This window comes from Fonsecaea multimorphosa (genome assembly GCF_000836435.1).
Source record: "Fonsecaea multimorphosa CBS 102226 unplaced genomic scaffold supercont1.8, whole genome shotgun sequence".
Lineage (NCBI taxonomy): Eukaryota > Fungi > Ascomycota > Eurotiomycetes > Chaetothyriales > Herpotrichiellaceae > Fonsecaea > Fonsecaea multimorphosa.
In genome coordinates this window covers 439,586-456,298 of record NW_015971642.1, presented here as the reverse complement: position 1 = coordinate 456,298, position 16,713 = coordinate 439,586, and the positions used below count along the sequence as shown (strand labels likewise).

General features: G+C 52.0%; 4 protein-coding genes across 4 annotated transcripts; 2 read left to right on the top strand and 2 right to left on the bottom strand.

Annotated features, from left to right (window-relative positions):
* Positions 1-818: 818 nt before the first annotated feature.
* Positions 819-6,277, top strand: Z520_04868 (uncharacterized protein; the record flags this gene model as incomplete). Its single annotated transcript, XM_016775372.1, has 5 exons — positions 819-1,959; positions 2,010-2,034; positions 2,126-2,692; positions 2,742-5,601; positions 5,894-6,277. 5 exons carry the CDS (start codon positions 819-821, stop codon positions 6,275-6,277), a joined length of 4,977 nt encoding a protein of 1,658 aa, XP_016633415.1.
* A 401-nt stretch (positions 6,278-6,678) lies between these two features.
* On the bottom strand, positions 6,679-8,013 carry Z520_04867 (uncharacterized protein; the record flags this gene model as incomplete). Its single annotated transcript, XM_016775371.1, has 1 exon — positions 6,679-8,013. One exon carries the CDS (start codon positions 8,011-8,013, stop codon positions 6,679-6,681), a length of 1,335 nt encoding a protein of 444 aa, XP_016633414.1.
* Positions 8,014-10,350: 2,337 nt separating this feature from the next.
* Z520_04866 (uncharacterized protein) lies at positions 10,351-13,244 on the top strand (the record flags this gene model as incomplete). Its single annotated transcript, XM_016775370.1, has 6 exons — positions 10,351-10,484; positions 10,545-11,182; positions 11,229-11,733; positions 11,784-12,801; positions 12,863-13,009; positions 13,071-13,244. 6 exons carry the CDS (start codon positions 10,351-10,353, stop codon positions 13,242-13,244), a joined length of 2,616 nt encoding a protein of 871 aa, XP_016633413.1.
* Positions 13,245-14,297: 1,053 nt separating this feature from the next.
* On the bottom strand, positions 14,298-16,676 carry Z520_04865 (uncharacterized protein; the record flags this gene model as incomplete). The annotated part of the gene is made up of 1 exon (XM_016775369.1): positions 14,298-16,676. One exon carries the CDS (start codon positions 16,674-16,676, stop codon positions 14,298-14,300), a length of 2,379 nt encoding a protein of 792 aa, XP_016633412.1.
* Between the last annotated feature and the right edge of the window lie 37 nt (positions 16,677-16,713).

Sequence of the window (16,713 nt, the reverse complement as noted above, 5' to 3'; positions counted from 1 at the left end):
ACAAGTTAGTAGTAAAATAAACGGTGTTCACAGCCAGCAGGAAAGGTACGATTGATGGCACTTTCAGGAGCCAGAACCCAAGACCAAACGCCACATTTACAATAGTTCCCCAGCACACGGCTTGAAGTGCTGTAGGCTCATAATATTGGACACACAGGTGAGTCGCCTGTTTCAAAGTTATTTGTATTGCACTTTCCCGCGGGAGCTGGCATCTTTCTCACCAGGCCCGCAATAGCGGCAGTTATGTATGAGAGCATATTACATATGCAGAAGAAATACAATGTTTCGAGATACAATGTTTCCCTGCTGTGAAACAGGCAGTTCGATGTCGGAATCTCGACACGATTACTTTTCATTTCCATATTTGGTTTTGAGGGTGGCCTTGAGGCTCGCTGCTTCGACCTGAGATACTCCTCCACGTAACTGAGCATGATGGTGTTCAGCCCGAGGAACGGATCAATCGCGCCACATCTGGGCCATATATATCGATATATATATACCTAGGTATATATAGCGGCCCTGTTCAGCCCCCGCCTATAGTTGCCAATTTATCGAAATGAGCCTTTGCATGCCAAGGATCGAAACACATGCTTAATGAGCCCCGCAGACTCGACGCGCAGCTTCTCACATTGACGTCTAATCCCCACTAGAGATCGTTGCCCAACATCCTATGCTAATAAACGAGTTGGTGCGGATACCTGATACTTGCTATAGTGTCTAGGACCCTGATGGACGCTTCCACCGCGAAACATCCAGCTCCTTCCCTATCTCCACGCCCTCCTTCACACGCCGATTACACCGCGGCATGTCTCTGTCCCATGGGGGTCGAACTGGCCCCGGTAGAAGCCATGCTAGACGAGATCCACACAAGCCTTCCGACGCGTCGCAGGCTGAATGCATACACCTTAGGGCGCATTGGCAGCCACAACATCGTGGTAGCGGCGATGGCACAAATTGGGAATAACGCAGCGGCGATGGTGGCGACCCAGCTTCTGAATGACTTTCCTTCGATCCGATTTGCACTACTTGTCGGTATCGGAGGGGGACTACCGAGCCAGGACGGTGAGGATGGTGAAAATGATGTGCGCCTGGGGGATGTCGTGGTCAGCCAACCAACCGGGACATTTAGTGGGGTCGTGCAGTACGACCTTGGAAAAGTGACGATCGACGGTAGGTTTGAGCGGACGGGGTCGCTGGGGAAACCTCCAGCAGTGTTGAGCGCCAACGTTGAGCGACTAAAGGCGAAACATCGTCGTGAAGGTAGTCGCATCCCTGAGCTCTTGTCACAAGTGTTCGATAAGTATCCTCGGCTGGGGATTGATTATGCTTATCCCGGCGCTGCTCAGGATCAGCTGTTTAAGGCTACTTACGCTCACCAGTATGGGCCAACATGTCGGCACTGCGACCCATCACAGTTGGCGTCTCGCTCCGAACGTATTGACAAGGCACCTCTGATTCATTATGGCACGATTGGTTCAGCGAACGCAGTGATTAAAGACGCCGCAACCCGAGACAGGTTGAAGCAAGACGTACCCATCATTTGTGTGGAGATGGAGGCGGCCGGTTTAATGGACACATTTCCCTGTTTGGTGGTCCGAGGAATCTGTGACTACGCCGACTCGCACAAGAATAACAGGTGGCAGCCATACGCAGCGGCTGTGGCGGCCGCATACATGAAGGAGTTGCTGTCGATCATCCCAGCACAAGACCTGCTTCAAACCTCCGATGCCGCTCAGATCACTGACCAACTCAGAGCGGTCTCTCTCGATATAGATCGCCGGGCGAGGACAGACGAACGGAAGGAGATTTTGTCGTGGATAAGCTCCCAAAGCTTTGCTGCAAAACATCAGGACTTGCTTGCCATACGCTGCGAAGGAACCTGCGAGTGGTTCTTCAAAGAGCCCTTATTCAAGTCATGGAAACAAGGATCTGTCAACTTTCTATGGTGCTATGGTATTCGTATGTCAATCCATGTGCGAAATTGGAATTTTTTTTCTGACTCGTGAAAGCTGGCGCAGGGAAAACGGTGTTAACGTAAGCGTGGTGCCTTTTGCACGCTTCAGTCCTGCTGTTAATGCCCATGCCAACGACGTGAGCGAGCCACCTCCTAATACTGCTTATCCAGATCGGCAATCATAGAACATCTGAAAGAGACATTAAAAAGTTCAGATGTCGGCATCGCATACATCTACTGCGAGTACCACAAGCAAAACCAACTCACAACCAAAAGTTTGATCTCGAGTATTCTGCACCAATTGCTGGTCCCAAAGGAACGAATTCCACCTGGAGTAGAATTGGAATACCGCAGCCACAGTCGTGGCCACACAGAGCTTACCCTGAAAGAGTGCGTCAAACTGTTAAAGGAAGAGGTCCGATCTTTTTCAAGAGTTTTCATAGTAGTTGATGCGTTGGACGAATACTCCAACCAAACAGGCGACAGCTATGACCTTATTGACGAGCTCAGGAACCTCTCACCCAGTGTCTCCGTTCTCGTAACCTCTCGAAAGATGCTTACTCTTGAGAACGATTTCACCGGCGAAGCTGCTTTGGAGGTAAGGGCAAGGGATGAAGATATCAAGGCTTATGTCCGTCAACGGATTTCACGGACTAGAAGGCTACGCTCTAGCATTCGGGTTGATCCAAAACTCCAGGAGCGTATTGAGTCTGCTGTTGGAGGCTCTGCGAGTGGAATGTGGGCTCTAAGTTGTGCATCTACCAATCAAGAGACTGACGCCATATAGGTTTCTATTGCCGCAACTACACATGGACGCCGTAAGTCTGGCACACAGCGTGGAGGACGTCATACAAACACTGGACACTTTACCCCACGGTCTCGAAGTCTCATATCAACGGGCACTTCAGCGAATACGCGACCAGGTCCCAAAGGATGCCGAATTGGCCTTCCGAATTCTGTCGTGGCTTTCTCACGCCCTTCGGCCCTTGAAACTCGAAGAGCTGCAGCATGGGTTTGCTGTCCAGACAGGCCAAGGAGAATTCCCCAGAACTCGAATCATTGACGCTGAGATCCTCATTGAAGTGTGCTGTGGAATTGTAACAATCGAGGCTAGCAACCGTGCAATACGCATGGTGCATTTTACAGCCCAGGAATACTTCCAAAGTGTGAAAGACCAACTTTTCCCTCTTGGGAATCTAGACATGGCCATTTCTTGCGTCAGCTACCTTTCACTCGGTGAGTTCGAACTTGGGCCATGTCAGACCGATGGATCCCTGGACGTACGCCTAGAGTCCTACCCGCTACTCACATACGCTGCTACCTTCTGGGGCTGTCATGCGAAACACCACGATGGAGATGAGGATCTGTTCTCGTCGATCCTATCTTTTCTGGACTCTAAGTCCAAAACAGCGACCTCCGTCCAGGCGAGGAACGCTGATGGTCATATCCGCCACAAGGATCGATTCGATTGTTTTGAAAAGGACGTAAGTGCCATACAACTGGCAGCTTATTTTGGACTTGGAAAGATATGTTCAAAGCTCCTCCGTGATGAAGGTAGGATATACAGCGTTCTCTCCCAGGATTCCATCGGACGAACAGCATTTTCCAACGCAGTTGCTCAAGGCCATGAATCTATAGTCAGATTGTTCCTCGATGCTGGCATGGATAGATTGCTCTCTGGAAGTCACGGTGCACTTGCCTTGGTACACGGCGCGAGGAACGGACAAAACTCCGTTATCCAGGAACTGATCGAATGGGGCGCGCCAGCGAACGGATTTGGATCCTGGAAAGGGGTTCCCTTACAAGCAGCGGCAAGATCTGGCCGCACAGAGACCATTCAGATCCTTCTGAAAGGAGGTGCTAAGATTGATCAACAAGGACCTTCCGGAGTCACTGCATTACATTGTGCTGCGACGAGTGGTGCACTTCGAGCAACGGAATGCCTCATAGAAGCTGGAGCTAACAAAAATGCTAAGGACAAGCTCGGCGCCACGCCACTGCACATCGCAGCTGCCAAAGGGCATGTCAAAATACTGGATGCGCTTTTAGATGCAGGAGCAAGCGTGAATGAGAAGAACGATCTGGGTGAGACCGCGTTAATGCACGCTGCGTCCCTTGGAGAGCTCGACGCTGTGAAGTTGCTTCTTCGTCGCGGCGCTGACATTCATCTATCGAGCAACAATGGCTCCCAAGTTATCCATTTTGCCAGCAAAGTCGTCAAGCTTCAAAGGCTTATCAACCAACAGCGGCGTGGAGTCGAGCTCGAAGACAACCTGTTAGCCCAGGCTCAGGATGGCTACGAAGAACTGGTGACAACACTGATCGAAGCGGGAGCCGACGTGGAAAGCGCCCCCTTGGACGGAGATACTCCTCTTATTGCTCTTGTACGGGTCAGTCTGCCTCATGCTGTAGCCGTTTTACTGAGGCATGGAGTCGACCCTAACAGTCCGAGCGGCGATCTTATGACACCCTTACATATGGCTGCCATATCCTCTTGCGACGAGAGTGCAAAAGTTCTCATCTCATACGGAGCAAATGTTGGAGCTACCGACAAGATAAAGGCGACACCACTTCACTATGCTGTAAAAATGCGCTGCAGCAAGCTCGTGAGCTTACTATTGGACGGCGGTGCGAATCCAGATGCGAAGGATAGCCAGGGCACAACTGCACTTCATTGGGCCGGGAACTGGGCGCAGGTACCTGAATCCCTGCCAGGCCTCCAGGAGATGCTAGAAGAAAGACTTCCAAGTCTCCTTGAAGCTGTTGGCTTGCTCCTTAGAAGAGGAGCCGATGTGAACGCGATGGATGACGAAGGCACAACCCCTCTCATGCGAGCGGTGGCGGGCCAGCAGATGGAGCTTGTAGAATATCTTCTGTCGTGTGGTGCAGATCCTCAGCACAAGCAAAATGACGGCGAAACTGCTCTTATATGGGCTGCCGCGACTGGGGACAGCAAAATGGTCCAGACATTGTTGCGGTATGGGGCCGATGTTGCATCTCGGGACTCCAAAGGGATGACACCATTGCACCACGGCTGTGTCGCGGGCGATCGATCGACTGTAATTGCGCTCTTGCAACATCATGCTGATATTCAAGCACGAGACGAGATGGGCCTTACACCGCTTCATAGGGCGGCCATGGTCGGGCACGTAGAGATTGTCGAGGCTCTCCAAACACGGCTGCCAAATGTCGACCCCCCGGACAACGAGGGCCGAACTCCATTATTTTGGTGCGCCAATATCTTAGCCTTCGAAAAACTCAGGAAGACCATGAAGGCGTCAGAGCAGATTGCACCCGAAACTCTCTCCTGTGCCATCAAATTCTGGATCGCCTACAGAACCACCGCATCCATACTAATTCAACACGGAGCTGACGTGAATAACTATGATGCCACCAACGGAACCGTCCTGCAAATTGCCGCGTTGGCTGGACATTGGGGCATCGTCAGATTGCTTGTGACTGGTGGCGCGGATGTAAATGTGAAGGGAGGATTCAAGGCAACAGACACGATAGTTGACTTACTCAGAAGCCATTCTCAAGATACGGTAGGCTCTATGTCAAGCAGGGAATGGGCGGGCCTGCTTGAGACAGCAGAGGGTGGAGACCGATTAGAAGATGTGATATTGTTGGTAGAGAGCAAAGTGCGGGTATGATGCTGAGGGCTGCGGATGGTTCTCTTTATGTTAGGGATGCCTATTCAGATAGGAAGAGTAACGCGACGGCAGGAGCCAGTTCTTGATCATAGGTGTCCCTTAACGCTCTTGTTGTAACTAAATTTCAAGCATGAGAGAGCAGAAGTGTGCGAATACATCGTACTGCCAGATATGGAATATGTGATCATTGATTTTTCAGAATTCTACTTGCTTGTCTTGTACTCATCTGAGACAAGATTTGGATGGTAAGCTGCATAAGTCGAGGAAGAGTTTAACATGCGGACAGGAAATTGGTACATTACCTCTGAAGGACACATGGGTCTCACTGACTGGCAAGCCACGTCTCATGGACACTGGTCGCGGGATCTGGCGTACGTACTCGGGACCGGCGTACCAACAGAAAAACGTCGACTCTTGGAGCGAGCGAGAAATGGTGAAGCCTTATGTGACCGAGCTTGCCCGAGCTGGAGGTCCCACAATCTCCGAGGAGGAGGCACGGGCAGAGCTGAAAAGGCAGACGTTTGGTGCTTTGTGGTATTGGGCGTTCACTCTGACTCTGTCCAAGATTATGCCTGATATGCAGTCAGAGGAGACGACTCTTCACTTTATCGGCCGGATCACCTCGCTGATGGATGACCATAATGCTCTTGATTCGTTCCAGGGCATATAGATCTCTGGGGATATATTACACACAATTGATCATTCTCAATTAAAATGCCACACTTCAAATGGTTTGGGCTTGATCTCGTACTTTATCCGGGAACGCGTGACTTTTGGACAATCTGCGGCGATATTGATAATCAGATGGTCCTACAATCATTCTGTGAAGACTATTCCGACGTCAAGGTCGGTTGGGGAGAAATAACACCAGTGCGGTTCAGATTGAAGAGCCCATCTCAACGGGTCCTTTAACCTAAGAGGGAATCAAAATATCATCCTCAGAAGTCAAGTGATATAGCTTTGGCGAAGGTCAATCCTATAAATCGAGGTGCTATCACCGTCGAAAATCTCGCACGCGCTCCATCTGAGTTCCCCAGGAGATGCGAAAATGCCGCAAGATCAACTATCAACCTACAGATTTGCCCTCGAGGATGCCTTCAAAGCCTTCGTCTTCGCTTCATAGATCTTCACCAGCTGTCTCACGGCCAAGTCGAACATGACATCCTCGCTGCCACCAGGTATCCGAGCTGCAGGAATTTCGCGGTATATCTTTTCAACCAATTCCCCCTGGCCAGTCTTTGTGAAGCCGTTGCCACCAAATAAGAGTACTGCGCATCGCGAACACTCGTCCAGCACTAGCCCGGCCTTCGCTTTCGCCATCGATAAAAGTCCACCAAGCTCCACGTCAGCCGCTTCCTTCTTCATATTGGCCATCTGATACACAAATTGCTCAACCCAAGCGGATAACGCTTCTAGGTCAGCACCACACCGTGACAGGCGGTTGCGCACGACAGCCTGGCCCATCAACGTCTGGCCAAAGGCCTCGCGGCGGAGCACATACGCAAATGCAGAGGAAAGAGCGACACGTGCTGTCCTGGTTACGCCGATAGTTATTGCTAGTCGTTCGTGGTTGAAGTTGGTAGTGATCATCTTCATGCCTTTTCCTTCCTGCCCAATAAGGTTTTCTACAGGGACTTTCACGTCGTCAAGTTCAATGTATGTTGTGCCACTGGCGTTGTACCCGGTAGTCTTTATTCGACGCATTGTGACCCCTTCCTGGCCGAGAAGCGGAACGACAAGCAAAGACAGGCCACCAGGTCCGGGCCCTCCAGTGCGCACGGCCATAGTACTGTAGTGTGACCAGATCCCGTTGGTGATCCATTTTTTGGTCCCATTGACAATGTAAAACTTCCCGTCGTCGGTCTTTTTTGCCGTAGTCGCAATGTTGGCAACATCACTTCCTACACCTGGCTCCGTAATGGCGATACATATCCTCTTTTCACCTCTGAGGAGCTGAGGTAGAAATCGATCTTGCAAAGCTTTGCTTCCGTACTTGATCAAAGGAGGAGTACCATAGGCTATGCCGGTCATCAGCGATGAGGGCGGACCGCCGACGCCAGCAGCTCTCATTTCATTTACGTAGATGGCGAAATGGACGTAGTCGAAATCTTCAACCTTCAAGCCGCCGAGGAGCTCATGGATGCCCTGGCTTTTCAGGTATTCAACCGGAAGTGGAGCTGGCAAACTGGGGATGAGCATGTTGTTCTTTGAGAACGTTTCGAAGACGTGGGCTGGAACGTCGCCTGCGTCCTCCCACTCCAGGGCATGGGAATGCAGGTGCTCCCGGATGAATGCTCGGCATGACTTTTGCCATCTCCGATGAGACTCGTTGTAGTAGGGGGATGGTAGGCCCAGCAGCCATGGCGGCTCTGAGAATGGAACCGGAACCTCTACTGGCAAAGTCATTCTGGGCTGAAGAAGACCAAGTTGAGAAAAATACGCGGGGGAACCACAGCGTCGGGTCCCGAAAGGGTTCTTGCAAGTTGTGTTGTGTCAAAATCAGATCAAGACAATAGGTCTCAATGATAGGAGGGAGATGGTGGGACAGATGAATCAAGTAGAGAGCACGTTACACGTTAACCGAGGCCCTTTGTTGCAAGTTTTGCAGATAGTGAGCAAACTCTATGAACGCCATATATTGCCGTGGACCGAGCTACGAACGGCAATGGGGTACCCCACGCCATGCACGGGAAAGCTGGAGACAGGGGGAGAAGGTGTTTTTCGGGGGAGGGGAGGGCGGGCGGAGGGGCTCGCAGGGCCGCCATTTCGTCTGAAATCAAAGCTTCTCACGTTACTATAGCTCAGAATCTCTCCGGAAAACTCCTTGAATCGTTTCCTGACCTCAGCTGAGCTTCCTGGGATTCAGAACGATAGAATGTGGCAGGCCAGGCCCACTTGACCGGCGGCCTACCCAGTACAAGGAACGAGTCTCACGCAGATAGCCGCGAGGGCCTGGATGATTCAATCACTCGTTGGGATGCACCACAGCCACGCACATGCAAGCTAAGAAGCACTACTCGGTAGATGCACTGTGGTGTGTCGGCGGACGGATGCGCACAAAATGTGCACGTCCGGAGGTCTATGCTCCCTCATCTGCGGGTGTTGCTTCGTTCTCGTGTCTTTGCTTTGATACGATGGTTTAGAGCCTACATGACAGCCGCATAAAGGTCTCGGCCAAGAGGCTGGCAGGCGTAAAATAGATTACCTGAACGCTTGAACTGGGAAGTCGAGAATCGGGCATGGGCTGTCGCACTCGTCCCTCGTTCGTCCAGGTTGCCTCGGGCCGGCGCCTGAGGAGCATAGTGGAGCCACCTGCTCTATGCTACTCTGTTCAACCTTGGGAGCACAATAGAGCCAGTCACGTGCGTGAAATATCTATCGTGATGCAGGCCCTTCGCCTCATCTGCCCCTTGTGGGAGTCAGCGGATATGTCGATGCCGTTTTCTGGGGACATAACCTTAAACGAATACTCGAGGGTCGGCTTGATCTCATTGTTGGCATCGTTCGGCCTCAATATTTCGCTCTGAAAGGGGAGGAGGTGGGGAGAGTTAGCCAGGCCACTTGAATGAGAAAGGTGGATGTGGACATGGGGAAATGTAGGAGACTTTCGAGTGATCCGCGAAAAGATACCTGGATGAAGAGACTTTATATCAATCCCCTTTCCTAGCTGCCGTCTGATCGCGTGAACCGACGCGCCACACAAGTAAGCGGCATTGACGATAGTCCTTCGGAGAATACTGAGAAATACGGCTTTGGTCATAGGCTCGTCAGTTACGCCAGCGGCTTTAGTGCATTTGCGGAGAATAGGTCGGTCCCAGGCCGAGTGCTTGAACCTAGGAATAAGCTCATCCTCACCCACGAGTATGACAAGCTGGCGGACGTTGTTGAGGGATTATGCCCGAAGAGGGCGCCGTCGGCCATAGCCATGACTAGGAAACCAACGTCACTGTAGAACAGTCTTTCGTGCTCTTCAGCCGCGGTCCCGAAGCTAGAATACATATTAGCAAGTCCGTGTCCGTGTAGAAGAGTTAAAAAACGAGGGCTGCGGGCATGGAACTGCCTACGTGACATTATCAGGATCACAGTTATTTTTCAGCCAGTGCTGGTCGATTTGAGAACGAGCCTCCAGCCACGACCGCCCACACGGTCGTTCTCGCGATGCAAGATAAGTCTGGCGTCCTGTCCACAATGCCAGCAGGACTCAAAGAAGATCTTGGATGGCGAAATTCGTCGAGTGCTTGTTGACGGCCATCCCTGCGAGGGTCAACTTTGTCGTACCCACTGGACAAGTAAGCCGCTATTGCTCCCTATGCACTCGGACCGCGCAGCGTGGGGGCGAGACTCTTTAGCATACACAATATACCTCGTGAGGGAGTGCCGCAAGACGAGCGGGACCTTCAAGATGGCCGCGCGTGAAAGGGTGAGTCGAAAGTACTGGTACCTAGCGAGCTAGGTAGGTGGAAGGTGTTACAAACGGCGCTTTAGTGCCAAGCCCTTTCCGCCCGCGACCTGCCAATGTCGAACTCCAAGTGCGGTAAAGGCGCAGGAAGTTCTCCGCTGCGTACCACTGTCCGCGCATGCACCCTACTAGGTAGTATCCAAAGTTCCGACCGGTCTTTTGCGGTTTGATCGGCACAATTACATTGAAACTTTCCAATCCGGTACCTCTGAGGTTGTCTCCAAGCCTCCTTTCGCTGTCACTCTCGCTCGCCGCCGGGTGCAAGCCACCAAAGCTGTCGCAAGATGGCGACAGGCAGCCCCGTCGAAGATCAGGGCCGATTGCTCGAGGAAGCTCTCGGCGTCGTGCGTCAACAGTCACAGCAGATGCGCAGGTGCCTGGAGACCCCGGGAAAGCTCATGGATGCTCTCAAGTGCGGGTATGGACCTTTTCCGCACCTCAACACGTCTGCACCACTGACCCAAAGGCAACTCTATAGGTCGACTTTGGTATCTGAGCTGCGCACACCTACACTAGGGCCCAAACAATACTACGAGCTCTACATGGCTGTGTTTGATTCTCTACGGTTCCTGTCCGACTACCTGCGCGAGTCGCATCCCGTCAATCACCTCGCCGATCTCTACGAACTCGTCCAATATGCAGGCAACATAATACCCAGATTATACCTTATGATCACGGTGGGCACCGTATACATGGGCGTCGAGGATGCGCCGGTCAAGGAGATCATGAAGGACATGATGGAAATGAGTCGCGGTGTTCAGCATCCCATCCGCGGTCTCTTCCTCCGATATTACCTGATGGGCCAGGCCCGTGACCACTTACCAACTGGCAAAGAAGACGGACCTCAGGGCAACCTCCAAGATTCAATCAACTTCATCCTCACCAATTTTGTGGAGATGAACAAGCTTTGGGTCAGGTGGCAGCACCAGGGCCATTCAAGAGAAAGGGAGCAAAGAACACAAGAGCGGAGGGAGTTGGAATTGCTGGTTGGAAGCAATCTGGTGAGACTGAGTCAACTGGTCGACTTGGAAACATATAAGGCTACCATCATCAGCCCGTTGCTGGAACAGGTAGTGCAATGTCGGGATGTCCTGGCTCAGGAATATCTGCTCGAAGGTAGGAGGATAGGTCTAACCACGGGGATATGCTGACGGAGATCTAGTCATCACCAAGGTCTTCCCAGACGAGTACCATCTCCACACTCTGGATCAGATGCTCTCGGCCATCGCGAGGTTGAATCCACACGTCGACATGAAGAAGATTGTCATCGGGTTAATGGATCGCTTGTCTACCTATGCACAAAGGGAAACTGCCGAGTCGGTGTCTGTCGAAGATAAGCGCAAAGCTGAAGAAGAAGCTGCGATCCGCATGCTCGAGAAGGTCGACTTGAATCAAGATACGCAGCCTGCTACCCCTGCCGCTCAACCGGAGACACCCACGACGAATGGCGCGGATAAATCACCCACAGAGACACAAACAACGGAATCCGAAATGGCAACGCCGGTAACAACAGCAACAACATCAACAAACGGTGAGAAGGCGCCCGGCGTCGGGGAGGTGAGGCTGTTCGAGATCTTTTACGAACAAGTCGTAAATCTTGTCAAAACGAGAGGCCTCCCAATCCAAGACACCATGGCACTGTTGACATCGCTGGCCAATCTTGCACTGTACGTTCGCCTCATCTGATTACGGAAATGGACAAGCTAACACAATCCAGTAACATCTACCCAGAGAGGCTAGAATATCTTGACCAAATAATGGCCTATGCCCGTGAGAAGGGTGCCGAATACATGGACTCCGCCGACCTCCATTCCGCCGCAACACAAGCCAATATGCTCAATCTCCTCCTCGCGCCAATCCGAACATATATGTCACTTTTCACAGCGTTAGCTCTTCCCAACTATCTACCTCTGTATCAATCACAAACGTACGCCACGAGGCGGGCTGTTGCCGGCGAGGTGGCTAAGAACATCCTCCGGAATCATGTGCTAATTACAACTACACAACATCTGGAGGGCATCATGTCTCTTCTCAAAGTCATCATTAAGGAGGGCATTCAACAACCGACCGGCTATCCCGGGTTGAACCGCCCGAGAGGTGGTGAGTCGGACGAGACGGTTGAGGAGCAGGGCTGGCTGGCACGAATCGTCCATTGTGTTCAAGGGCCAGACAACGACACTCAACTCAAACTCCTGCAGCAGATGCGCAAAGCCTTCGAGGTTGGCAATGAGCGGATCAAATATACGACTCCGGCCGTTATAACTGCCTCGATGAAGCTTGCGCGGAAACTCAAAGCCCGGGAGCATTTTGACGACAACTGGCAAACCCAATCATCTGCGTTGTACCGGTTTATGCACCAGACTCTCTCTCAATTGTATACCCGCGTTAATCCTGGGGCGGCAGAATTGTGTCTGCGGTTATTTGTTTCGTGTGGGCAAATCGCCGACCAGTGCGGCTTCGAGGAATTTGCATATGAGTTTTTTGCTCAAGCGTTTACCATCTACGAGGACAGTATCAGCGACTCAAGGGCACAGTTCCAGGCTGTTTGCATCATCGCTGGCGCGCTGCAGATGACGAGGGGATTTGGAAAGGAGAACTATGACACATTGATCACAAAAGCCGCGTTGCACGGGAGCAAGTTGCTGAAGAAACCAGATCAGTGTCGCGCAGTGTATCTCGCCAGCCATCTATGGTGGTGTGTTGAGATACCCGGCAGAGAGGAGGACCCGAAGAACGTGAGTTTCGACAGGCGCAGATGCTGAGGGAATGCGTCAAGTGCTAACATGCCAAACACAGTTCTACCGCGATGGCAAGCGAGTGCTGGAGTGTCTCCAACGGGCATTACGTGTTGCGGATGCCTGTATGGACACCGCAGTGTCGGTGGAACTGTTTGTCGAAATCCTCAACCGATACGTGTACTACTTTGACCAGCAAAACGAGACGGTAAGGACGGTCTAGTTCCGCTTTCCCTTCACCGGACATTGGCTGACAATTCATGCTCCAGGTCACGACCAAGTACCTCAACGGACTGATTGAATTGATCCATTCAAATCTGTCGACAACCAACTCCGAGGGAAACGCCCAGGCGTTGGAGAACCCCAAGCGTCACTTCTTCAGGACGCTCGACTATATCAAGTCTCGGGATTATGAGGGCGTTGTCACCGAGGCGAGGCAGTGACATGTGCATGGACGACTGAGGGGGTGTGTGTGGAGAGACAGACTAGAGAACTTGTTCAATTTTTGTGTTCTCTGCAGACTGCAGACTGCTGGAAGGAGAGCGAGAGAACTCTTCGGAGAGAGTGAGAGAGGGAGGTTAGGGGCAATTTTCACATCGTGCTCCTACCACTCAGTGCATACCCATTCGTGAGCGGTGTTTATCTCCTGATGATTGCCACCCGCCTTCCGATGAGCCTGGCTGGCACCAAGCAGAATTGTTTCACCTCGTATAATACACTACGCACTACGCACTACGCACCACCCACTACCGTGATGATAGCGCCCCCAAACAATGAAAAAAGGAGAAGCGGGAAAGCAGAGTCGCCCGAGCCTGGAGGGGAAAAAAAAGAAGGATGTCAAAAATGTAAAAACCGTGGAGTAGGGGGCCGCGACTGCCTCAGCGGTACCTAGGCACCGAAAGTTCCAAGATTTCTTCGATCTGCAGGTGGTGGAACATATATTCGTCTCCTGATATCCCGTCATTCACGTAGGATCCATTGGGATTGGGGTGGGGGTCGGAACTATGGAAAGGAAAGGGGGCGTGTGGCATTCTTGTAGGTGGTGGCCCTGTGCGATTCGTTCTTCTGGATGGCATTCATGCCGTAGGTACTCGGTACAGTGTTATATGTACCTAGGGAGTCTACCGAGCCAGCTGGATTAGCGTGCATGGGTGCAAGGGTTGGGTGGGTTGCAGTGCGACGTCTATCTCGTGCGAGAATGCCTAACAACCTGCTTGCCTACATAGCCTTGCTGCGTTGTTGTGGACGGATAAAGTTGTGTACGCGGTTGCTGGGAAGCCGGTGATGATTGAAACTGTTTAGTATTGATGCATCGGGCTCACTAATCCGCTGGGCTATCTGATTCTGTACGTATGATACTATGTAGTGATGAGCTATATCCTTGAGCCCAATAATTATATCCATTGGTCATTTTTGTTCCTTTCCAACTTCGTGCTCTGTTCTCAGTAGAGACAGGCTAACTCCTGCGACCCCTTCTCCAACCCATTTCTGTGCATTCAGAGTTCCTGCACGAGGAGTCCAGTGGCAGACGCTTTCGCCGTCAACAACGCCAGGGTCATCGACGGACCAGTCGTGCCGTTCCCTGGGGTTGGGTTGTTACTTTCCACGGCAGCGCGGTACTTGAAAGCAAAGTTCAAGATCAATGCAACGGCCAGACCAATGGTGACAACGAATGGCCCAATGGGATTGTCAAAGTCCTTCCCACTCCGTTCCGTGATCAGCTTGGTCCGCCACATGTACACGTACCATCCCCATACTCCTGCAAAGACAGCGAAGCAGGTATACACAACAGCAAGGATGCGTGCAATGTTGTTATCAATACCTGCGGCGTTGTAGAGACCCAGTGACAGGGTGGCCAGGAGGACTGAAATGTGCTGCCACTTGATGAATGTTCGCTGATTCGCAAGCCAGACTTTGGCTTCGACTTTCAGGTCACCCTGGTCTTTGATCCAGAAACTTGGTTCTTTGACACCAGGCGGAAGCGGAGCATTTTCCCACGCGCCTTTTCCTTCACGGTGACGACGAGCGTAACGAGAATTGGAGAAAGCCGGAAGGAAGGATCGAATACCACCCTTTGAGGAGTCTCGGACCTCGACTTCGTCGGGAGGATGGACTCCGTCCTCGTCAGTATCCCGTTCCTCGGCAGTGGTCTCTAACTGTGGCTCAGGCCTGCTTCTATGTTGAGATTGAACAGACTGGGACAGCTGGCCGGACAGCTTTCTCTCTGGAAACTTGCCGGGAGATGCCGACTTTCCCTTGGGTGTGAGTCTGGACCCTGCGATGAAGCTTCCAACAGCCATTTCATCTTCGGCCTTTTTCGCCTCTTTCTGTTGCTCCTCCTGAAAGGCCGTGACCGGGTCTCTCCTAATGTCGGTCTCTAAGTCGCTCAGCCAGAATGGGAAGCTGTTGACGTAGTCTTCGAAAAGCTCGGCCACACCGTGGACGAACTTGGAGAACCGTTTCTCTTCCTTGACCAGGTGAGAATTCATCAAGTCGTTGAGCCAAGTGTTATTCCTAGTATACTTGGATTCCTTGATCTTGATTTCAAGCACAGCGTGGGGAAAGCGGCTGATCTCGCCTTTCTTAATGGCGGAAAATGGGTATTCCATCCTGTTCTGATCAATGTCTGACCGATGCCAGTCCTCGGGGTCCCGACACGGGCGGTCAGGGTCCAGTGCGTCCTCTCGAATGAAGGCGAGATCGGTGTCTAGTGACACCCGAATCCGGTCGTCCCCAGGGATCTGGAAAGCAGTTCGGGTATAGCTTGCTCGTAGGACTGGCTCGAGACCTTGATCTTGGATAAATGATTGGATCTCGTCAACGTTGGCTTTGAACGCCTTGGTATCCTCGTGTTCAGGTCCTAGCAGCTCCTCAAGTCTCTTAATCTGTTTTTCCATCTTATATTCGCCCTTGAGGAACGGCATAAGATATTTGGGCTTCAGCTGGATCCTGATGTCGCTACTGTCGGTCGTTTCCTCGTCAACGAACTTTTTCTCAAGGACAACCTCGGGCTCATCAAGCAACTGACCAGCCCATCTGACCCGCAGAGACGCTCCACCGGTGGCCTTTTCGACCTTACCCTGGTAGAGGTCGAAGGTGTCATTGTCAAAATAGATTGAGGTGATTGTCGGATCCTTTTGAGACGAATCGACCACCTTGACAGATTGAGGATTGTACACCAAGACCGGCAGGCGACGCAAGAGGTAGGTTTTGACTTCGAGGAGGTTGTCCACGTGCACCCAGTATTTGAAGGCCTTGTACTCGTCTTTTGGTCGGACGTCGGTATTGGCTTCCTTGCCAGCCTGTTCGCCCTCGGTCTTCTGGCGAGCCCAGCTATACATGGTCGACAGCCGAAAGAGCAGAGGCGAGTAGTCCTCCTGGTTGAAGGGCATCTGGGAAAGACGAACTTGCAGTATGGGACGAACTCGGTACTTGAGGCCTCTCTTTCTATCGTGTTTCTTTGCAGCCTTGAGGAAGCCTGTATAATTGATCCTGCTGAACTTCCTAAGCTCATTGAGTTCTTTGGAGATGCTGTCGAGCTCAGGAAGCAGCTCCTTGGCAACCGCTGTATATTCTTCCTCGGACTTTCCTGCATCGTCACCTTCACTGGAGGGGAGCTTGGCCTCGCAGGCGGCGGTTCGGTCTCGGAGGGAGTTGAAAGTGTTGACCTGATGCTGGTGGACCTTTTCCAATTGAGTCACGGTGAGCTCGTGGACAAAGTTTTCTTCGTCCTGCTCGGTCCAGCTCCCTTCACCACCGCGACCTTGTGGAGAAGTTTCATCTTCACGGAGGAGCTTCTTGATCTTATCGTACTCGAGGTACTTGTCTTTCCATGGTGGGTAGATGGAATCGGAGAGGGTCTTTCCGAAGCGCATATTGGCGTGAAAGTGTAGGTAGAGATAGGTGCGGTGT